Source organism: Sus scrofa, chromosome 7 (assembly GCF_000003025.6).
Source record: "Sus scrofa isolate TJ Tabasco breed Duroc chromosome 7, Sscrofa11.1, whole genome shotgun sequence".
Classification (NCBI taxonomy): Eukaryota; Metazoa; Chordata; class Mammalia; order Artiodactyla; family Suidae; genus Sus; species Sus scrofa.
The window spans coordinates 76,101,097-76,119,938 of NC_010449.5; the positions used below are offsets into that span (position 1 = coordinate 76,101,097).

At 44.8% G+C, this 18,842-nt stretch overlaps 1 protein-coding gene, 1 long non-coding RNA gene and 1 other non-coding gene across 5 annotated transcripts; 1 reads left to right on the forward strand and 2 right to left on the reverse strand.

Annotated features, from left to right (window-relative positions):
- LOC110261594 lies at positions 312-9,689 on the reverse strand. The gene is made up of 3 exons (XR_002345942.1): positions 9,508-9,689; positions 7,028-7,159; positions 312-1,105 (listed from the first exon to the last, which is right to left on the reverse strand). It is a non-coding gene; the product is annotated as an uncharacterized LOC110261594 (long non-coding RNA).
- On the reverse strand, positions 9,487-9,559 carry TRNAR-ACG. The gene has a single exon. It is a non-coding gene; the product is annotated as a tRNA-Arg (tRNA).
- Positions 9,860-18,523, forward strand: PRMT5 (protein arginine methyltransferase 5). Of its 3 annotated transcripts, none has more exons than XM_005658950.3 (17): positions 9,860-10,259; positions 10,704-10,822; positions 11,132-11,217; positions 11,766-11,900; positions 12,747-12,859; positions 13,004-13,053; positions 13,248-13,411; positions 13,868-14,029; positions 14,201-14,278; positions 14,360-14,418; positions 14,503-14,625; positions 14,712-14,887; positions 15,439-15,548; positions 15,926-16,019; positions 16,207-16,323; positions 16,522-16,586; positions 17,976-18,523. In XM_005658950.3, exons 2-17 carry the CDS (start codon positions 10,720-10,722, stop codon positions 18,126-18,128), a joined length of 1,788 nt encoding a protein of 595 aa, XP_005659007.1. In that variant the 5' UTR covers positions 9,860-10,259; positions 10,704-10,719; the 3' UTR covers positions 18,129-18,523.

The window sequence follows — 18,842 nt, forward strand, 5'->3', positions numbered from 1 at the left end:
ACTGAGCCATGATGGGAACTCCCCCTGTAGACTTTTTGATGATGGTCACTACGACTGCTGTGAGGTGATACCTCATTGTAGTTTTGATTTGCATTTCTCTGATAATTAGTGGATATCAAACTAGCACCACCACAGAGACAGCCCCAATCATTAATCCACTGTGCCACAGTGGGAACTCCTTTTTTTATTTTAAAATTTTATTTATTTATATTTTGGCTGTGCTCACAGCATATAGAAATTCCCAGGCCAGGGGTCAAACCTGTGCCATAGCAGCAACCAGAGCTGCTGCAATGAAAACTCCAGATCCTTAATCCACTGGGCCACAAGGGAACGCCTTGCTTTTTTTGTTGTTTTTTGTTTTTTGTTTTTAATGAAATAGACTTTCTGAAAAATCCAGGCTGGTTACTGTGTAGAATGTCCCATGGTCTAATTGTTTCATGTGGTGGTGAATTTGTACCTCTCCTGTCCAGTATAGCAGATACATAGTACAGGTAGCTATTTAAATTCAAAGTTAAGTTCCCTTGTGGCACAATGGGTTAAGGATCCAAAGTTGCCAAAGCTGTGGCTCAGGTCACTGCTGTAGTATGGGTTCCATCCCTGGCCCAGGAACTTCCACATGCTGCAGGTGCTGCCAAAAAAAATTTTTTTAAGTTAATTGAAATGAAATAAACTTTCAATAGGTTGGTGGTTATGTATGAGTCCAGACACGTAACATTTATATCACTGTAGAAGTTTCTATTGGACAGGGCTGTAAGCTTAAGTTTCCTGTAAAGTGGAAGTAGGTCTTCAGGCTATATTAGATTCAGGTTAAACATTCTTGCAAAGAATACTTAATAGGTGACATTATGTACTTCACATTACATCACCTTAGAGCCACATCAGGTCCGAATGTCTCACCACAGTAACTTATGCTGAGTTTGATTTCTTGGCTAAGGTGGCAACTGCCAGATCTCTCTCTCATATATGAAGCACATTTTCCTTTTGTAGTTAGTGGCATCTGGAAGTGAACGTCCATAATCTCAAAACAATTCTTCCTGATATTTATGGTGACATTCAGCATTTCCTCAATTAGGTGTTCATCTTGAACCATACTAGATTTTGGTATCTGAAATAATAAAGGTAATAATGAAAAAAGAAATGGACCCTGTCCTCCACATAAAAAAAATCTAAGAATATCAGGTGACAGGATGTGCAAATGAATGTGACTGAAAACCAAGAGAAGTGAATCAAGAATCACAAGGTAGGAATTCCCTGGTGGCCTAATGGTTAAGGATCCAGCATTGTCACAGCTGTGGCTTGGGTTGCTGCTGTGGTGATGGCTTGATCCCTGGCCAGGGAACTTCTGCATGCTGCAGGTCTGGCAAAAAAAGGAAGAAAAGAAAATCATGGGAGTTCCCTTCATGGCTCGGTGGTTAACAAACCCGACTGGCATCCATGAGGATGCAGGTTCAATCCCTGGCCTCGCTCAGTGGGTTAAGGATCTGGTGTTGCCTTGAGCTGTGGTGTAGGTCACAGACGCGGCTTGGATCCCAAGTTGCTGTGGCTGTGGTGTAGGCTGGCAGCCACAGCTCCAATTGGACCCCCAGCCTGGGAATTTCCATGTGCCGCTGGTGGGGCCCAAAAAAAAAAAAAAATTGTTGAGAATAAATCCTAAGAATTCTCATTCCAAGGAGAAACATTTTTTTCTTTTTTCTTCTTTCTTTTCTTTTTATTGCATCTGTAAGATGGATGTTAGCCAAACCTATTGTGGTAATTGTTTTATAATATATGTAAATCAAACCATCATGCTGTATGCCTTAAACTTACAGTGATGTGTGTCAATTGTTTCTCAGTAAAACTAGGGGAAAAAAAAAGCAAAACAACCCTGCAAAAAAGCAGAAATACCAGGGAGAGATCACAGGTTTTATACATATTTTTTCAAAAAGTTTTCCATATCATACAAACATGCTTATAATAGAAAATTTGGAAAATGCATTTCCCCTGCACATATTGAAGTCATTCTCTATATGCAATTTGTTATCTGTGTCACTTAATGGCACATCAGGAGCATTTCTCCATGTTATTAAATTTTCTCTGACAACATTGATTTTAATGGCTGCTTAAGATTTCATTGCATGGATGATTTATTTGACCATACCCCTATAGGATATCCAACTCGTTTTACATTTTTTGTAATCATAAAAAAATGCTACACTAAGCATTTCTCTTAATGAATCTTTGCCCTAGTTTGTGAACATTGTCTAGGATAGCTTTTGAAAAGGAAAATTGTAGGTGATATTTTTTAAAGTTAAGATCAAAGAGTCAGTCAGCCTAGGTCTGTACCCCATCTAAATTCCTTCTCCCGGACAGGGGCGGGGGGCATGTAACTTAACCTCCCTAAGACTGAGTTCCTTCACCCATAGATGAGTAATATTTCCTGCCTCACTAGGTTCTTGTGAAGATTCGGGGTTCTTGTGAACCTAATTTTTTTTTGTTTTTTTTTTTTTGTTTGTTTTTTTGTCTTTTGTCTTTTTTTTTAGGGCCACACCTGCCACATATGGAGGTTCCCAATGTGAGCTATAGCTGCTGACCTATACCACAGCCATAGCAACACAGGATCCAAGCGGTGTGTGCAACCCACACCACAGCTCATGGCAACACCAGATCCTTAACCCATTGAGCAAGGCCAGGGATCAAACCTGTGTTCTCATGGATGCTAGTCAGATTCATTTCTGCTGAGCCATGACGAAAACTCTGTTGAGCATAAAGTTTCTTTCATAGAACTTGACATAAAATAAGGGCTCAATAAATGTTTGTTGTTATTATTATCACAAATTGAATTCATATATTTAATCATACAGGGGTACACAAACAACTGGTCTGTTACCGAGCTCCTAGTTTAGCCTTTTTAATTTGTCTATACTTGTACCGACTGCACATTATAGCCTTTTATTTATTTATACATCGCTTGCTTCATAAACGGTTTGCAGTAACAGGCTAAAGATATAGAGCAAATTCCTCCTCCGTCTTCCTTTTTAAAAAAATTTTTTCAGAGTTCCTGTCATGGCTCAGTGGGTAACGAATCCGACTAGGAACCATGAGGTTGCAGGTTCAATTCCTGGCCTTGCTCAGTGGGTTAAGGATCCAGCGTTGCCGTGAGCTGTGGTGTAGGTCGCAGATGCGGCTCAGATCCCGCGTTGCTGTGTCTCTGGAGTAGGCTGGCAGCTACAGCTCCAATTGGACCCCTAGCCTGGGGATCTCCATATGCCGTGGCAGCAGCCCAAGAAATGGCAAAAAGACAAAAAAAAATTTTTTTTCTTTGCTTTTTTTGTCTGCTTTTTATTGCAAATGAATGGTAGAATGATTTTATCAAGTAACAAAAGATTCCATTAGAATTGTGATTGAGGAGTTTCCGTTGTGGCACAGCGGAAAGAAATCTGACTAGGAATCATGAGGTTATGGGTTTGATTCCTGACCTCGCTTAGTGGGCTAAGGATCCAGTGTTGCTGTGAGCTGTAGTGTAGGTCACAGACGAGGCTCAGATCTGGCGTTGCTGTGGCTGTGCTGTAGGCCCACAGCTACAGCTCCTATTGGACCCCTAACCTGGGAACCTCCATATGCCGTGGGTAGGTGAAAAAAAAAAAAAAAGAATTGTGATCCAATGTTGGAACAGTGAAGTGAAAAATTAATTTGGTAAGAATTGACATCTTTATAAGATTTATTTTTCCTCAGAACATGGCTAATTTTTTTTTTTTTTTTTTTTTTTGTCTTTTTAGGGCTGAACCCGTGGCATATAGAAGTTCCCAGGTTAAGGGTCAGATTGGAGCTACAGCCGCCACTCTATGCCACAGCCATAGCAATGTCAGATCTGAGCCAGATCTGTGACCTACACCGCAGCTCACTTTACCCACTGAGAGAGCCCAGGGATCAAACCTGTATCCTCATGGATACTAGTTGGATTTATTACCACTGAGCCACACAGGAACTCCTCTCCATTTTTTTCAGTCTTTATATCACTCAGGAATATTTTATGCTTTTCTCTATATAGGTTCCTCATATTTTCCATTAAGGTTATAGCTAACTATTTTATGGTGGTGTTATTTTTACCCCCTTTTTAATGGGGAAAAACTAATCACAATAGCTAATGTATATTGAATGCTTACTATGTGCAAGATAGGTTGTAAATGCTTTACTATATTAACTAATTTAATCCTCATAACAGCTTTATAAATTAAGAACTATTATTTACATTCCCATTTTGTGGATGAGGAAACTGAGGCCATTTATCCATATGGTAAGTAAGTGGATAAATAGGGCTTTAAGCTCTTGTCATCTGGCTTCACTGCCCATGATCTTAACTACCATGTTATCGAGATATTTTTATTAATTATATCTTTCTTTCTTTCTTTTTTTATTTAACAGCTGCGTCTGTAGCATATGGAAGTTCCCAGGCTAGGGTCAAATCATAACTGTAGCTACTGGCCAACACTACAGCTGAATCTGTACACTACAATGCTGAATCTGAGCTGCATCTGCAACCTACCCTGTAGCTTTGCTGGATCTTTAACCCACTGAGTGAAGCCAGGGATCAGACCTGCATCCTCATGGACACCATGTCAGGTTCTTGATCCACTGAGCCATAATGGGAACTCCTAATTATGTCTTCTAACTGGTTATTCTTAGTTTATAAGAAGGCTACAATATGTTTTATGTTTGTCTTGCTTCAAGTGATGTCCCTGAATTCTATTATTAATTCGTATCATTTTAGAATTGATTTTCATGGATTTTCTATGTATACAATCATATTATCTGCAAACAATGATACATTTGCCTGTTTCCAAAAACCATAATTCTTTTTTAAAAATTTTCAGTCTTACTGTATTGGATTTTTCAGAATAATATTAAACAACACAGTGATAAGAGATTCTTGTTTTGTTTTATCTTTACATAAATTGTTGACTTCATATATACAAGTGTTTATGTGTAAAGAATATTAAGGCTATTAAGAATATTTAGGAGTTCCCGTCGTGGCGCAGTGGTTAACGAATCCGACTAGGAACCATGAGGTTGCAGGTTCGGTCCCTGCCCTTGCTCAGTGGGTTAACGATCCGGCGTTGCCGTGAGCTGTGGTGTAGGTTGCAGACACGGCTCGGATCCCGCGTTGCTGTGGCTCTGGCGTAGGCTGGCGGCTACAGCTCCGATTCAACCCCTAGCCTGGGAACCTCCATATGCCGCGGGAGCGGCCCAAGAAATGGCAAAAAGGAAAAAAAAAAAAAAAAAGAATATTTAGGATCCTGTCATGGATCAGTGGAAAGGAATCTGATTAGCATCCACGAGGATGGAGATTCAATCCCTGGCCTCACTCAGTGGTGTTGTGGTGAACTGAGGTGTAGGTTGCAGATGCAGCTCGGATCCTGTGTAGGCCAGCAGCTGCAGCTCTGATTCAATCCCTAGCCTGGGAACTTCCATATCCCATGGGTGCAGCTCTAAAAAGACAAAAAATAATGTTTAAGAAAATGGAATTGAGGAGTTCCCTTCATGGCTCAGTGGTTAACAATCCCAACTAGGATCCCTGAGGATGTGGGATTGATCCCTGGCCTAGCTCAGTTAAGGATCTGGCATGGCTGTGGCTCTGGCTGTGGCTGTGGCACAGGCCAGCAGCTGCAGCTCGGATTCGACTCCCAGCCTGGGAATTTCCATGTGCTGCTAGTGCGGCCCTAAAAAAAAAAAAAAGAAAAGAAAAGAAAAGAAAATGGAATTGATCCACCACATTCTCTCATTGATGACTATTAAAAATGATCAAATATTTTTTCTATCTTTGATCTGTTATATAAATAAATGTCCTAATACCTTACTTTGCGTTAATTCTTGAGATAAACCCTAACTGATTCTGGCATATTATTATTGTGTTAATATACTCATGGCTTTTATTGTTAATCTTAAATATTTTAGGATTTTTACATTTATATCCATAGCAAGATAGGTCTATAGGGTTTTTTTTTGAGAGGGTGCTATTTCCGATAGTTTTTGGTATTAGGTATATTCTGGGTTCATAAACAAATCGGGTAGTTTTCCATCTTTTTCTATGTTCCAGAACAGTTTCTACTTTCAATTCATTTTGACAGATAAATACTGTATAATAGAGATGACAAGGAAGAGAATGCAAATTGGCACAGATTATTTTGCCTCAGTAACTCTGCCACTTTTGTAGCTCGAGGACAGCCTTGATTGTGAAGAAGCAATTTGGAGCAGTAGGAGGGTCAAACGGGCCATTATTTTGGTGTTGAAGAGTGCGGCTGGCTGGGCAGGCACAGAGGTGAGTGAAGGTGATGCTGGGGAGGGAGGCAAGTGCTGAGGGAGGAGGGGAGCCCAAGAAAAGGTGAAAGGAGGGTTTAAAATGGACTGGCAGTGTTGAAACAAGGACATACAACCAGGAGCAGGTAGAACAACTGGGTCTGAAGGTGAGGAATGCTGGGTGTGGGTACTCCTTTCCTTCCAGAAAAGTTTCCAATGCTCCGCCCTGTTGGTCACCAGCTTTTGTTGGAGAAAATAACATTATTTCTTACCCATCATCTCCCTGTCTTCATCTCAGCAAAGGCCTGCATTCTATAATATAACAGTGATGGACATACTTTGGAGCACAAGAGTTCAGCATGAAGAGCAGAGCGGAGAGAAACAGAGCATAAGACAGACTCTACCGACTCTGGCTTTATGTCTAGGGCTAAGTCCTACAACAGGTTCTTTATTTCTTTTTCAGTCCTTCCCTCTGCTCGTCTGTAGCTCATATAGACAGACCCACAGTCCATGCTGTTCTTTAAGGCAAAGGAACATGCAATAGGACAGGTAGGGTGTGATGTGGTATGGAATTTCTCTGTTCAGCATCACGCTTGCCACACAGCGGAGGCAATTTTGAATGAAAAAACAAAGACATCCCAGACAAATGAAATTCAGCCCATCCAAACTTATTTTAAAGTCAGTTAGAAATTCTAGGCTCTTTTTACACAAATTCTTTTGAAAATTATTTTACTGATGGCAAAACTGACATTACCATTTCATAGATTTTCTTCTCTCCCTTTCATCCATGGATGGGTTAGTTAACAACCAACAGAGCAGCCACCAGCTTGACATTAGGAGGAAGATGCCAGGAGCACAGATGGTCCACAGCCCAGATAATTAGCTTCTGAAGACGAAACAACATCTAATAAGTCTTCTGTGAATGTGGAGTTTGGTTGGGCACAGTTGGGGGAGAGAAAAAGCAGGCCTGCCCAACAACTCTTTTTCTTCTTAAAATGTCAGAAGAGCACTCACCCACTTCCTGTTAAGTCCCTACTCATGAGACCTGCAGGGAAGAATTCAAATAAATATCGTAGACATTCCACCTCAAAGGAGGGGAAGAATAACTCCGCACTCCTTACGTGTGGAATGCACATAATGACTTCCAAAGAGTACAGGATGGAAAGGGGGAAGGCATGTAATTTTCCACTGGAGAGAACTGATAAACACTAGTTCTACCAGGTGATAAAGGTCAACATCAATAGTCATAAATCATGTTGATGGTATGTATTCTTGATATGACATGATGAAAATGGCACTTGAGCTCTGTGATCTTCCTCTCCCAAAACCATAACCTGAGTCTGATCATGAGAAAACCATCAGACAAATTCCAATAGAGGGCTGTCTTGCAGTAAACCTGACCAATACTACTCAAAACAATTAAGGTTGTCAAAAACAAGGAACATTTGGCAGTTCCTGCTGTGGCACATCAGAAACAAATCCAACTAGTATCCATGAGGATGCATGTTCAAACCCTAGCCTTGCCCACTGGGTTGGGGATTTGCCGTTGCCCTGAGCTGTGGTGTAGGATGCAGCTGGGGTTCAGATCCCGTGTTGCTGAGGCTGTGGCGTAGGCCAGCAGCTGTAGCTTCGATTCATCCCCTAGCCTGGGAGCTCCCATATGCCATGGGTGCGCTCCTAAAAAGCAAAAAACAAGGAACATTTGAGAAACTGTCATAGCCAAGAGGAGCCTAAGCAGACATGAGCAGATATGACAACTATATGTAACATGGTACCCTGGATGGGATCATGGAACAGAAAGAAGACATTAGGTAAAAATTAGGGAAATCTGAATAAACTATGGACTTCAGTTAATAATTATCAATAATAACATATCAAGAGTTCCCTGGTGGCTCAGCAGGTAAATGTACCATATTAACGTTAAGATGTTAATAATAGAGAAAGATGGGGGGGTGGAATGTGAGAACTCCTGTACTATCTCTGCAATTTTTCTGCAAATCTAAAACTTTTAAGAAAAAGTCTAGGAGGTGCCACTGTGGTACAGTGGGTTAAGAATCCAACTGCAGCGGTTCTGGTCACTTCAGAGGCATGGGCTGGATACCTGGCCTGGGAGGGAACTTCCATATACCTTTTTTTTTTTTTTTTTTTCCCATTAAAAAAGGAAAGAAAAAAAAGACAAATTCTAGTAATAGTAAGATGAGACACAAGCACCTCCAACTCTTTTAGGCTTCATAGGCATTTTCGTAGTTCTCTGACTTTCTGACTTTCATCCTTTTGGGGCGCTTACAATGTATTCCCTTATAGCTTAGCCTATCCACACACATTCCGTGTTTCTCAGGACTCTGTCGTCCACTGCGGCGATCTCATTCGGTCTCCTGGCTTCAGTCACTATCTCTCTTCTGGCGATTTGCAAATCTTGTCTGGTTCAGATCACTGTTCATACAACTCTCTATTACACAGCGCCCCCTAGACGTCCAAGTCAGCATTTCCAAACCCCAGCCTCGATTCTCCCTAAACCAGCTTTTATCATTTGTCTCGCTCAAAGAGGCCAGAACTCTGGGCATCACCCCCAGACTTCCCTTTCTCAGACTCCCTGTCAGTCGGTCTCTAAATTCTGTCAAGGCCTCCTGCCTAGGGCCTTTTGTATTGATTCTCTTTTCCGTTCCCCGCTGCCAAGTCCGCAACACCTCTGGGCTTCCTGCCTTCAGGTATTTCTCCTGCCTAGATCTTTTTTTGCTTCATTCCTTTCCTTCTTTTCCATCCCTCTAGCAAGCATGGAAAAGAAAAATGTAGAGACTCTTTCCTGTCTCTGCCAGTCAATTCATAACTTCTCTCCACTGTAATCTCTCACCATGAATTCCTTTATCTTCAGTGGTGTGTGTGTTTCAGTGTTTGCTTTTTGTATTTGAGATACCGAATCACAAGGAATTTGTGGCTGAATTGCCACAATCTGTTTAAAAATATACTAAGGCCCATTCAAAATCCATTTTAAGAGCACCAGCCATTAACTCAGTTTTCTTGGTGCATTTGGATGCACCAAGGCAGGGACACAAGAACCATCTTTGAACTAGGTATTATTAAACGCTGGCATGAAATAGTTGCAGAATGCAATAACATTAAGACCTGAAAATGAGAGCGAGAGAGGACAGCGAAGAAATTTTAAAAGGGGGCATTAAAGCATTGCAGGGGATGCACCAAAAGCGTTAGCCCCACCGAGCCAGCCAGGAGTCGAACCTGGAATCTTCTGATCCGTAGTCAGACGCGTTATCCATTGCGCCACTGGCCCTGAGACGACTTCTTCGTTCTCAATGATGACACTTCAAGCTTATACTGCAGGGTTTCATGGGACGTGTAGTCTCTTACCGGAATTTTACCAGTACATGAAGCATTATGGGAGATCGAAGTTTGTCGAGAACCAGACCCTGAGATTGGTGACTCTTCCGGAGCCGTGCCCTACGTCACTGTGCAGCCTGCGGATTGGCAGGAAGAGCCACTTCCCACCCCTCCTCCACTTGCTCGGGACCCTGGGAGACGCTTTGGTTGTCAGGGAGACTCGTCCCGCCTTCCGGGGGCTTTTTTTCGGCTTTGTGATTGGCTGCCAGTGTCAGGGAATCTCGGCGTGGACTGCGCGAGGGAAAAGATGGCGGCGATGGCGGTCGGCGGTGCCGGTGGAAGCCGCGTGTCCAGCGGGAGGGACCTGAATTGCGTCCCCGAAATAGCTGACACACTGGGGGCTGTGGCCAAGCAGGGGTGAGGGCCTGGACTTCCGCGAACAGAATGCGGGGTCGGAACTCGGGGACTGAGAGGGGCAGACCAGTCATCCCTGGGAAGCAGGGGTGAGGGGGTCGGAGTGGATAAGATTAGGGTGGGAGAAACCGCTAGTCCATGTAGGGAGAAGCCTCCGGCCCTGGAGCGTAAGAGAAAGAGAAAGAAAGACATATTGGGAACGTGTGGTCCCTGAACCCCAAAGTCGAGAGAGTTATCAGGTAAACTCAAAAAGAGGGCGTACGACCTCAAGGGCCCTGGAGAGCGAGGTGCGAGGTTCTTGTCTCAGAGTGGGAGGAAGTGTTATGGGGCTAGGGAGAGGAGAGATGAACCTTGAGGGCTGAAGCCTGGGTAGTACTGGAGCAGATCTGGATATGACAGTCTTGGAAAATCAGTGACAACAGAGTAGAAAGTCCACGTGGCGTGGATTTTCATCTTTTCTCTTTTCTCATCTTTTCCATGGCTCTGTTCTGGGAAGAAATTGAGGCACAACGCAGTGGAAGTGATATTCCCTAAAATGGGCCGAATTCAGCAGCCCATTCGAGTGACTGACTAATGGCAGCTGAAAGGGTTGTGCAGAATGGAGATAGCCTAGTCCAATTGCTTGGATCGCTGGGCACTGCTACTCTCTTTACATGACGATTCTGGGTCTGTCGTGGTTGTAGGTTTGATTTCCTCTGCATGCCTGTCTTCCACCCGCGTTTCAAGAGGGAGTTCACTCAGGAACCTGCTAAGAATCGGCCGGGTCCCCAGACACGATCAGACCTACTGCTGTCAGGAAGGGGTAGGGACCATCCCACATGCCCCTTAATTATTAGAGGCAGTAACAACTTATGTTTTATCAGTGCCTTCTTCCTCTTCCTTTCTTGACCTGGATGTATTTGTTCAACCCTGGGATATGGATAACTCTTGTTCTCTCCTTGCTTACTGCTCAAAGCCTTAGTTTCCTATTCTGCATCAGGCTTTCCTGTATCTGTGATAGAAAAAGCCTTTTGTCTCTCATCTCTACTATTCCCTGTTAAGAAATAGAAATTGAATGCATAAAGTGCTGAACCTCACTCAGTCTTTGTCTTTCTTGGGTTGGGGAGTGCAGACTGGAATACACTAATTGTGGGCAAGCTTTCCCCATGGATTCGTCCAGACTCAAAAGTGGAGAAGATCCGCAGGAACTCTGAGGCGGTAAGACTGACATCTTCACCGAATCTTTCTAAAGATCAGATCTGTAAACAACCTGGATGGGGAGAACAGATTTTTCCCCTCCATAACTTAGTAAATCTGATGTAATGCACTTAAAGCTGTTTGAGGAGTTCCCCTTGTGGCTTAGTGGTTAATGAATCAAACTAGCATCCAGTGGGGGAAAAAACTGTAACTGCAATGTATACATCTAAGGATGACCTGACCCCCTTGCTGTACAGTGGGAAAATAAAAAAAAAAAAAAAAAAAAAAAACTAGCATCCATGAGGATGAGGACAAGGGTTCAGTCCCTGGCCTTGCTCAGCGGGTTAAGGATCCGGCATTGCCGTGAGCTGTGGTGTAGGTTGCAGACATGGCTCAGGTCCTGAGTTGCTGTGGCTGTGGCGTAGGCCGGCGGCTTCAGCTCTGATTGGACCCCCAGCCTGGAAACCTCCATATGCCGTGGGTGCAGCCCTAAAGAGACAAAAAAAAAAAAAAAAAAAAGGTTGTTTGAGTTGCTAGCTCTTAACTTTGCCTCTTGTTCTCCATTCTAGGCTATGTTACAGGAGCTGAATTTTGGGGCCTATTTGGGTCTTCCAGCTTTCCTGCTGCCCCTAAATCAGGAAGATAACACAAACTTGGCAAGAGTTTTGACTAATCACATCCACACTGGCCACCACTCCTCCATGGTATGGCTGAGGGCCTCCTTTCCTGCTGCACATTATGGTAGTCAGGCTGTGCTAAATATCTTCTTTTCCTAGCCATTCAGTAAAGGGTGCATTAGGCAGAATTTAAATGTCAGTCCTGCCTACCCACAACTAAAAGTGGTAAGCAGAGACTTATAAAATACATAGCATATTCTATTATCTCCAGAAACTTATAATAAAGTAAAAGACAGGGCAGATACTTACATAAGGATGTACACGAGATACGTGTGCACATACATAAAATCACAATTGGGAAAAGCATGTAAGGGGATTAAGTTGAAATCTAGATCAAGATCTTTTTATTTATTTATGTTTAAGCTTTTTTTTTTGTCTTTTCAGGGCTGCACCTGTGGCACATGGAGGTTCCCAGGCTAGGAGTCAAATCAGAGCTGTAGCTGCCGGCCTACACCATAGCCACAGCAACGCCACATCTGAGCCGTGTCTGCGACCTACACCACAGCTCATGGCAACATCAGGTCCTTAACCCACTGAGGGAGGCCAGGGATCAAACCCACAATCTTAGCTCTTAGTGGTTCTTAGTCGGATTCGTTTCCCCTGTGCCATGACAGGAACTCCTGGATCAAGATCTTTTTAATTGAAAGAAGCTTCTGGACCCAATGAGTTCAAAATAGAGTTCTAAATAGGGCAGAGAGGTGTTTTCTTGTGGCGCAGTGGGTTAAGAATCTGGTGTTGTCGCTGTTGCGGCTTGGGTTATTGCTGTGGTGGGGTTTGATCCCCAGCCTGGACACTTCCACATGCCAAGGGCACGGCCAAAAATAAATTAATTAATTAATTAAGGTACAGAAGCTATTTATTGTTCATGTGCAGTTCTGGATGCGGGTGCCATTGGTGGCACCAGAGGACCTAAGAGATGATATAATCGAGAATGCACCAGCATCACACACAGAGGAGTACAGCGGAGAGGAGAAGACGTGGATGTGGTATGTCTCCTTCTGCTGCTGTGCCAGGGCAAAGGGTAGGGTGAGAGGAAGTACAGGGTGGGCCCTGCAGGAGGGTCTCCTTGAGGTATGGTGGTTGGTGGGCTATATATATTTGACTGTATTTTCCTGTGTTTGACTGAACAGGTGGCACAACTTCCGAACCTTGTGTGACTATAGCAAAAGGATTGCGGTGGGTAAGTCCATGAAGGTCCTGGCATAGGTTGTCCTTTGACCTTCTGTGATGAAGAATCGGGAATTTCGTGTATATGTGCTTGCTCCTTTCCCTGTGCCTCAGTCTGCCTTGTCTTGAGAAAAATAGATCTTGCACAAAAGAGCAAGGAGAGACTTCTGGCTTATCAGTGACTGACAGATATTTTCCCTTGTGTAGCTCTTGAAATTGGTGCTGACCTTCCATCTAATCATGTCATTGATCGTTGGCTTGGGGAGCCCATCAAAGCAGCCATTCTCCCCACCAGCATTTTCCTGACCAATAAGAAGGGATTTCCTGTTCTTTCTAAGATGCATCAGAGGCTGATCTTCCGACTCCTCAAGGTGTGTAGTAGAAAGGTTCTAAACGTGCTCCAGCTACTCTTCTTGCTGCCTTATTCACACATATATGTATGATGGATTTTTTTTTTTTTCTCTCTCTGTGGGGCTAACTCTTTTCCTTTCTAATTTCTGGAGAGCAATTTCAGCAAAGTTGGGGGTCTTGAGAGCAAAAAGACAAATAGCAGTAGGAGGCCCAGAAATATTTCAAAAGGAACCAGGTCTCATGAGAACTTTGCAGAAAGTTTCATTTAAGAAGTTACAACAAGGAGCCATGGGCCAGGATGATGCTTATGTGGCATAGGAGGGTTTGTGCTGCTTTTGTTGTTATTTGGAGGTATTTGTTGGACCAGAGAACTGCTGATCTGGGCCATATTTTATGCTAGAGCTCTTCGCCCACAAACCATAATAATATCCTCTTGGTTTAAAGATTGTGTCTGATGGTCTGACTTATCCTCGCAGTTGGAGGTGCAGTTCATCATTACAGGCACCAACCACCACTCAGAGAAGGAGTTCTGCTCCTACCTCCAATACTTAGAATACTTGAGCCAGAACCGACCTCCACCCAATGCCTACGAACTCTTTGCCAAGGGCTATGAAGACTACCTGCAGTCCCCACTCCAGGTGGGTCTGGAGTGCACTGAGAGGAGGGAGGTGGCGGACGGAAATGTCTCCTGAGAGCAGGTGCCTGAAAATCCTGACAAAGCTCAGGGAGCAGTGGGAAGGCTTTGGTACTCTGGTGCACTGTCCTTGCTAGAAACTGGCTCACTTACTTTCTCTTTTTCATTTCATCAGCCACTGATGGATAATCTGGAATCTCAAACATATGAAGTGTTTGAAAAGGACCCCATCAAATACTCTCAATACCAGCAGGTATAGTGTGGATCTCAGATTGGCTAGGATGACCTGGGTGAGGATGGCATTACAACCATGAGGTCTTTTCTCTTCCCCCAGGCCATCTATAAATGTCTATTAGACCGAGTGCCAGAGGAGGAGAAGGACACCAACGTCCAGTGAGTGCTCTCCCCATGAGCCCAGAGCTTTGCATGCCTGTGTCTCTATATGCCGAGTCAGCTTGACTCCTGTCTCTTTCATAGAGTGCTCATGGTGCTGGGAGCGGGCCGGGGGCCCCTGGTGAATGCCTCCCTGCGGGCAGCCAAGCAGGCTGACCGGCGGATAAAGCTGTACGCTGTGGAGAAGAACCCAAATGCTGTGGTGACGTGAGTAGCAACCTCCTTGTTGGCAAGTTTGTCCCCAGTGCCAGTTTTTCTTAGCTGTGTCCTCACTTGTATCATCTCTGTTTTAGGCTGGAGAATTGGCAGTTTGAAGAATGGGGAAGCCAGGTGACAGTAGTCTCCTCGGACATGCGGGAATGGGTGGCTCCAGAGAAAGCAGATATCATTGTCAGTGAGCTTCTGGGGTCCTTCGCTGACAATGAGCTGTCACCCGAGTGCCTGGATGGAGCCCAGCACTTCTTAAAAGGTGCCTCTAGGCTGGGGTGTATTGCATAAGGGGACTGGATTATCAGCTGGGAAGGTGGGAGCGGGTTGGGGAGGGATGGGTGTGGCAGTAGCCTAGAGGAAGCTGCAAGGTTTAGGGGAAGCGGGGAAGGCGGGTAGACTTGGGGCAGGAGCCTTAGCAAATGAAGCAGTCTCTCTGAACCTAGGTGTTCACGTCTGTAAGATGAGGGGAGGACCAGAGCAAAGACTCAATCTGAGGTCTGTGAACTCCCTGAGCTGACATGATATGTACCTTGGGCTTAGCTTTCATCAGGATCTCAGAGGACTTTGTATTAAGAGAGTTAAGAACCTCTAGACTAGAAGACCTTGGGTTCCTTCCAACTTTACTCTTGTGTGACTATAAATTAACCTAGAAGTGGAATCCCCCAGGACAAGGAGTAGGGAGCAGGTCGGCCTGAGAATGTGACAACACGAAACTGCTTGAGTCTTTTGATGTGGGAGGTCTGGGCCTTCACTGAGTACAGATACACTGTTTCTAGCCCTTGGGAAGTAATGTGACCTTCTGCTCTGCAGATGATGGCGTGAGCATCCCTGGGGAATACACCTCCTTTCTAGCTCCCATCTCCTCCTCCAAGTTGTACAATGAGGTTCGAGCCTGTCGGGAAAAAGACCGTGACCCTGAGGTGAGGCCACTCTCTTCTTCTTCTTCTTCTTTTTTTTTTTTTTGGCCATACCTGCGGCATGCAGAAGTTTTCAGGCCAGGGATCAAAACGAAGCCACAGCGGTGACATTGCTAGATCCTTAATCCACTGAGCCAACAGGGAGCCATTCTCTCTTGGAGGACTCTTCTCTCTTTAGTCCCTTTCTTTTTCTATATTAGCATAACTGTTTTCTTCCACTGGAGAAGATGAAGAGGTGAAGGAATAGTCGGGGATGTGGGAAAATAGTGGAAGTGGAACTATGTTGTGATCTTTAGTCCCCGAAGCTGGAGCTGTAGTCCCTGAGGTAATGAGTAGCCCTTGCCTGTCTTCTCCAGCTCTTGCTCTCTCTCTTGGGACAGGCCCAGTTTGAGATGCCTTATGTGGTACGGCTGCACAACTTCCACCAGCTCTCTGCTCCCCAGCCCTGTTTTACCTTCAGCCACCCCAACAGAGGTGGGTTCCTACATGGCTGTCCTCTGATGGGAAGGGTGAGAGGTTGCCCTCCTGGTTTCTTCCCTTGCTGTCCTGGGTCTGCTCTATCCGGCCTCTATCTAGGCTTCCTTTCCTGATCCTGCTCATGCTTTACCGAGAGGTCTATGGCATCTGGCCCCTCTTCACCCACACAGCTCTTCCCTGACAGATCCTATGGTTGACAACAACCGGTACTGCACCTTGGAGTTTCCTGTGGAGGTGAACACAGTGCTGCATGGCTTTGCAGGCTACTTTGAGACGGTGCTTTATCAGGACATCACTCTGAGTGAGTGTCTAGGGCAGTGGATGGGGTATAAGGGTATGCTACCTGGGCAGCTTATGTACATGTTTCTTTAAGAGTAATAGGAATCAGTGAATGGGGATCTTTGATTATTTGTTCTGTGTTCACAGAAGACACTTCTCAGCCAAGGCAAAAAGCAGAGTCACAGAGATCTCAATTTTTAAAATGACTTTGTCCACTTAGGTATCCGTCCAGAGACTCACTCCCCTGGGATGTTCTCATGGTTTCCCATCCTCTTCCCCATTAAGGTAAGAATCACTTTTAAGGCTCCTTGGTTAAAGGGTAACTGCTGTCTTTGGTGTTTTGCCTCTTCCTTTCTGCCAGAACGATGCTTGACCATGACCCTTGTTCTGTTGCTCTCGTGCTCTTGGATCCTGTTGCAGATGTTGGGCTATCTGCAATGGCCTTCCACCTGGCTTTCCCACATCTGCTCTGGCTATTCTTCTCTCTGTTCTCCACCTCAGGAAAGAGTCAGTCTTTTTAAAAAAGTGAATCAGATCATATCTGTCTCCTTTTTTTTCTTTTGTCTTTTTGCCTTTTCTAGGGCCACTCCTGCAGCATATGGAGATTCCCAGGCTAGGAGTCTAATTGGAGCTGTAGCCGCTGGCCTACACCAGAGCCACAGCAACGTGGGATCTGAGCCGCGTCTGTAACCCATACCACAGCTCATGGCAACACCGGATCCTTAACCCACTGAGCAAGGCCAGGGATCGAACGTGCAACCTCATGGTTCCTAGTTGGATTCGTTAACTACTGTGCCACTACGGGAACTCCATCTGTCTCCTATTTTAAAACCTTTCAATATCTTCTGCACTGATGTGAAGATAAAGGTCTTACATCCTTGGGAGTTCCCATTGTGGCTCAGTGGTAATGAACCTGGCTAGTATCCATGAGGACGTGCGTTTGATTCCTGGCCTCACTCAGTGGTTTAAGGATCTGGCATTGCTGTGAGCTGTGGTGTAGGTCAGTTGCAGCTCAGGTCCTGCATTGCTGTGGCTGTGGTGTGGGCTGGCAGCTACACCTCCGATTCAACCCCTAGCCTAGGCCCTAGCAGATGCAGCCCTAAAAGGGGGGGGGGGGCAAAAAAAATCCCAGTAAAACCTGTATATTATAGAGTAACCATTTTTTTAAAAAACGGTCTTAAATCCTTATTAGATGGTGTGCTCTAGTTTTTGCCTGCCTTTTCAGTTATTGTCCCCTTGATTACATTGCTTCAGTCCTATGGACCTTCTTTCAGTTCCTCTAATACTCCATGTTCTTTCCTGCTTCAGGTTTTCACACCTTTGTCCTTTGCCTATAAAGTTCTTTGTTCATTTCTTGACCCAGCTAACGTATCTCCCAGGTCTCATGAAACATTCCTATTGTCAGATAACTTTCCCTGACTTTCTAGCCTAGGTTAGCGCTACCTTTCATAGATGCCTTTATAGCACCCCATCCCTGTTCACAGCATTCATCCCACTTTTTATTATTTGTTCAGTGTCTGTTCTGTTCTGATTATTTGTTCTGATAGACCTCAAATAAACCTCATGAGGGTTGGAACATCACGTTTGATCATTTTCTCTCCACACCTAGCTAGCTACATTGCCACATAAAATTGATTAGCTCCACCCTGAACTCCCCTGTCTTTCTTCTTACAGCAGCCTATTACAGTGCGTGAAGGCCAGACCATCTGTGTCCGTTTCTGGCGATGCAGCAATTCCAAGAAGGTGTGGTATGAGTGGGCTGTGACAGCACCTGTCTGTTCTGCTATTCACAACCCCACAGGCCGCTCCTACACCATTGGCCTCTAGCCCTGCCTGCAAGTGTCTAAAACCTTAGAAGCAGCTTCAGGTTCTACTCCTGTAGCACAGAAGGTGCAGTACACCATGGGTTCTGATTTGCCTTGCCCATCAGAGAGGAGCATTTCAGTCAGCTTTCCTACCTTAGGCCATGGGCAAAGGGTGAGAATTGCAGGGCTTGCGCTGCCAACCTGTGAAGACCTCTGGCTAAGGCATGAGGAGTTTGTGCTGGATCTGAGGCTGCTCCAACAGGCACTCAGCCTCAAGTGCTCCCTGGAATAGCCCTGAGAACATGTGGATTGAACAAATTTTCAGCCTTTTTCCCTGCCCATCTCTGTTCCTGTTTTGGTGGTTTTGTGTAAGGAGGAAATACAAATAAAGTGAAGTTATGGCCTTTCCTGCTCCAACCCTGTTGCCCCCTGCCTGTTTCTCCACCCCTTACTTACACAAATTCAGACCTGTGCTCTTTTCCAAGACACGAAGGGACCTTGCTTTATTTCCTATTTAAGAAGCTTAGTGGTGACTCTTGGACTCCCAGGTCCAGCTACAGTGCGGTCTTATCCATTAGGACCTGTGATAAGGCTCTTGTCTGGGGACAGGGCAGGGTGCTGCCATGAAGAAAGATGGGGTAGTGAGTGAAGCCAGCCACCCTTTCACCTTCCTGAGCTGCTGCACTGCCAGCTCCTTTGTTACTTCTTGGGAGAAATACTGGAAGTTACCCAGACT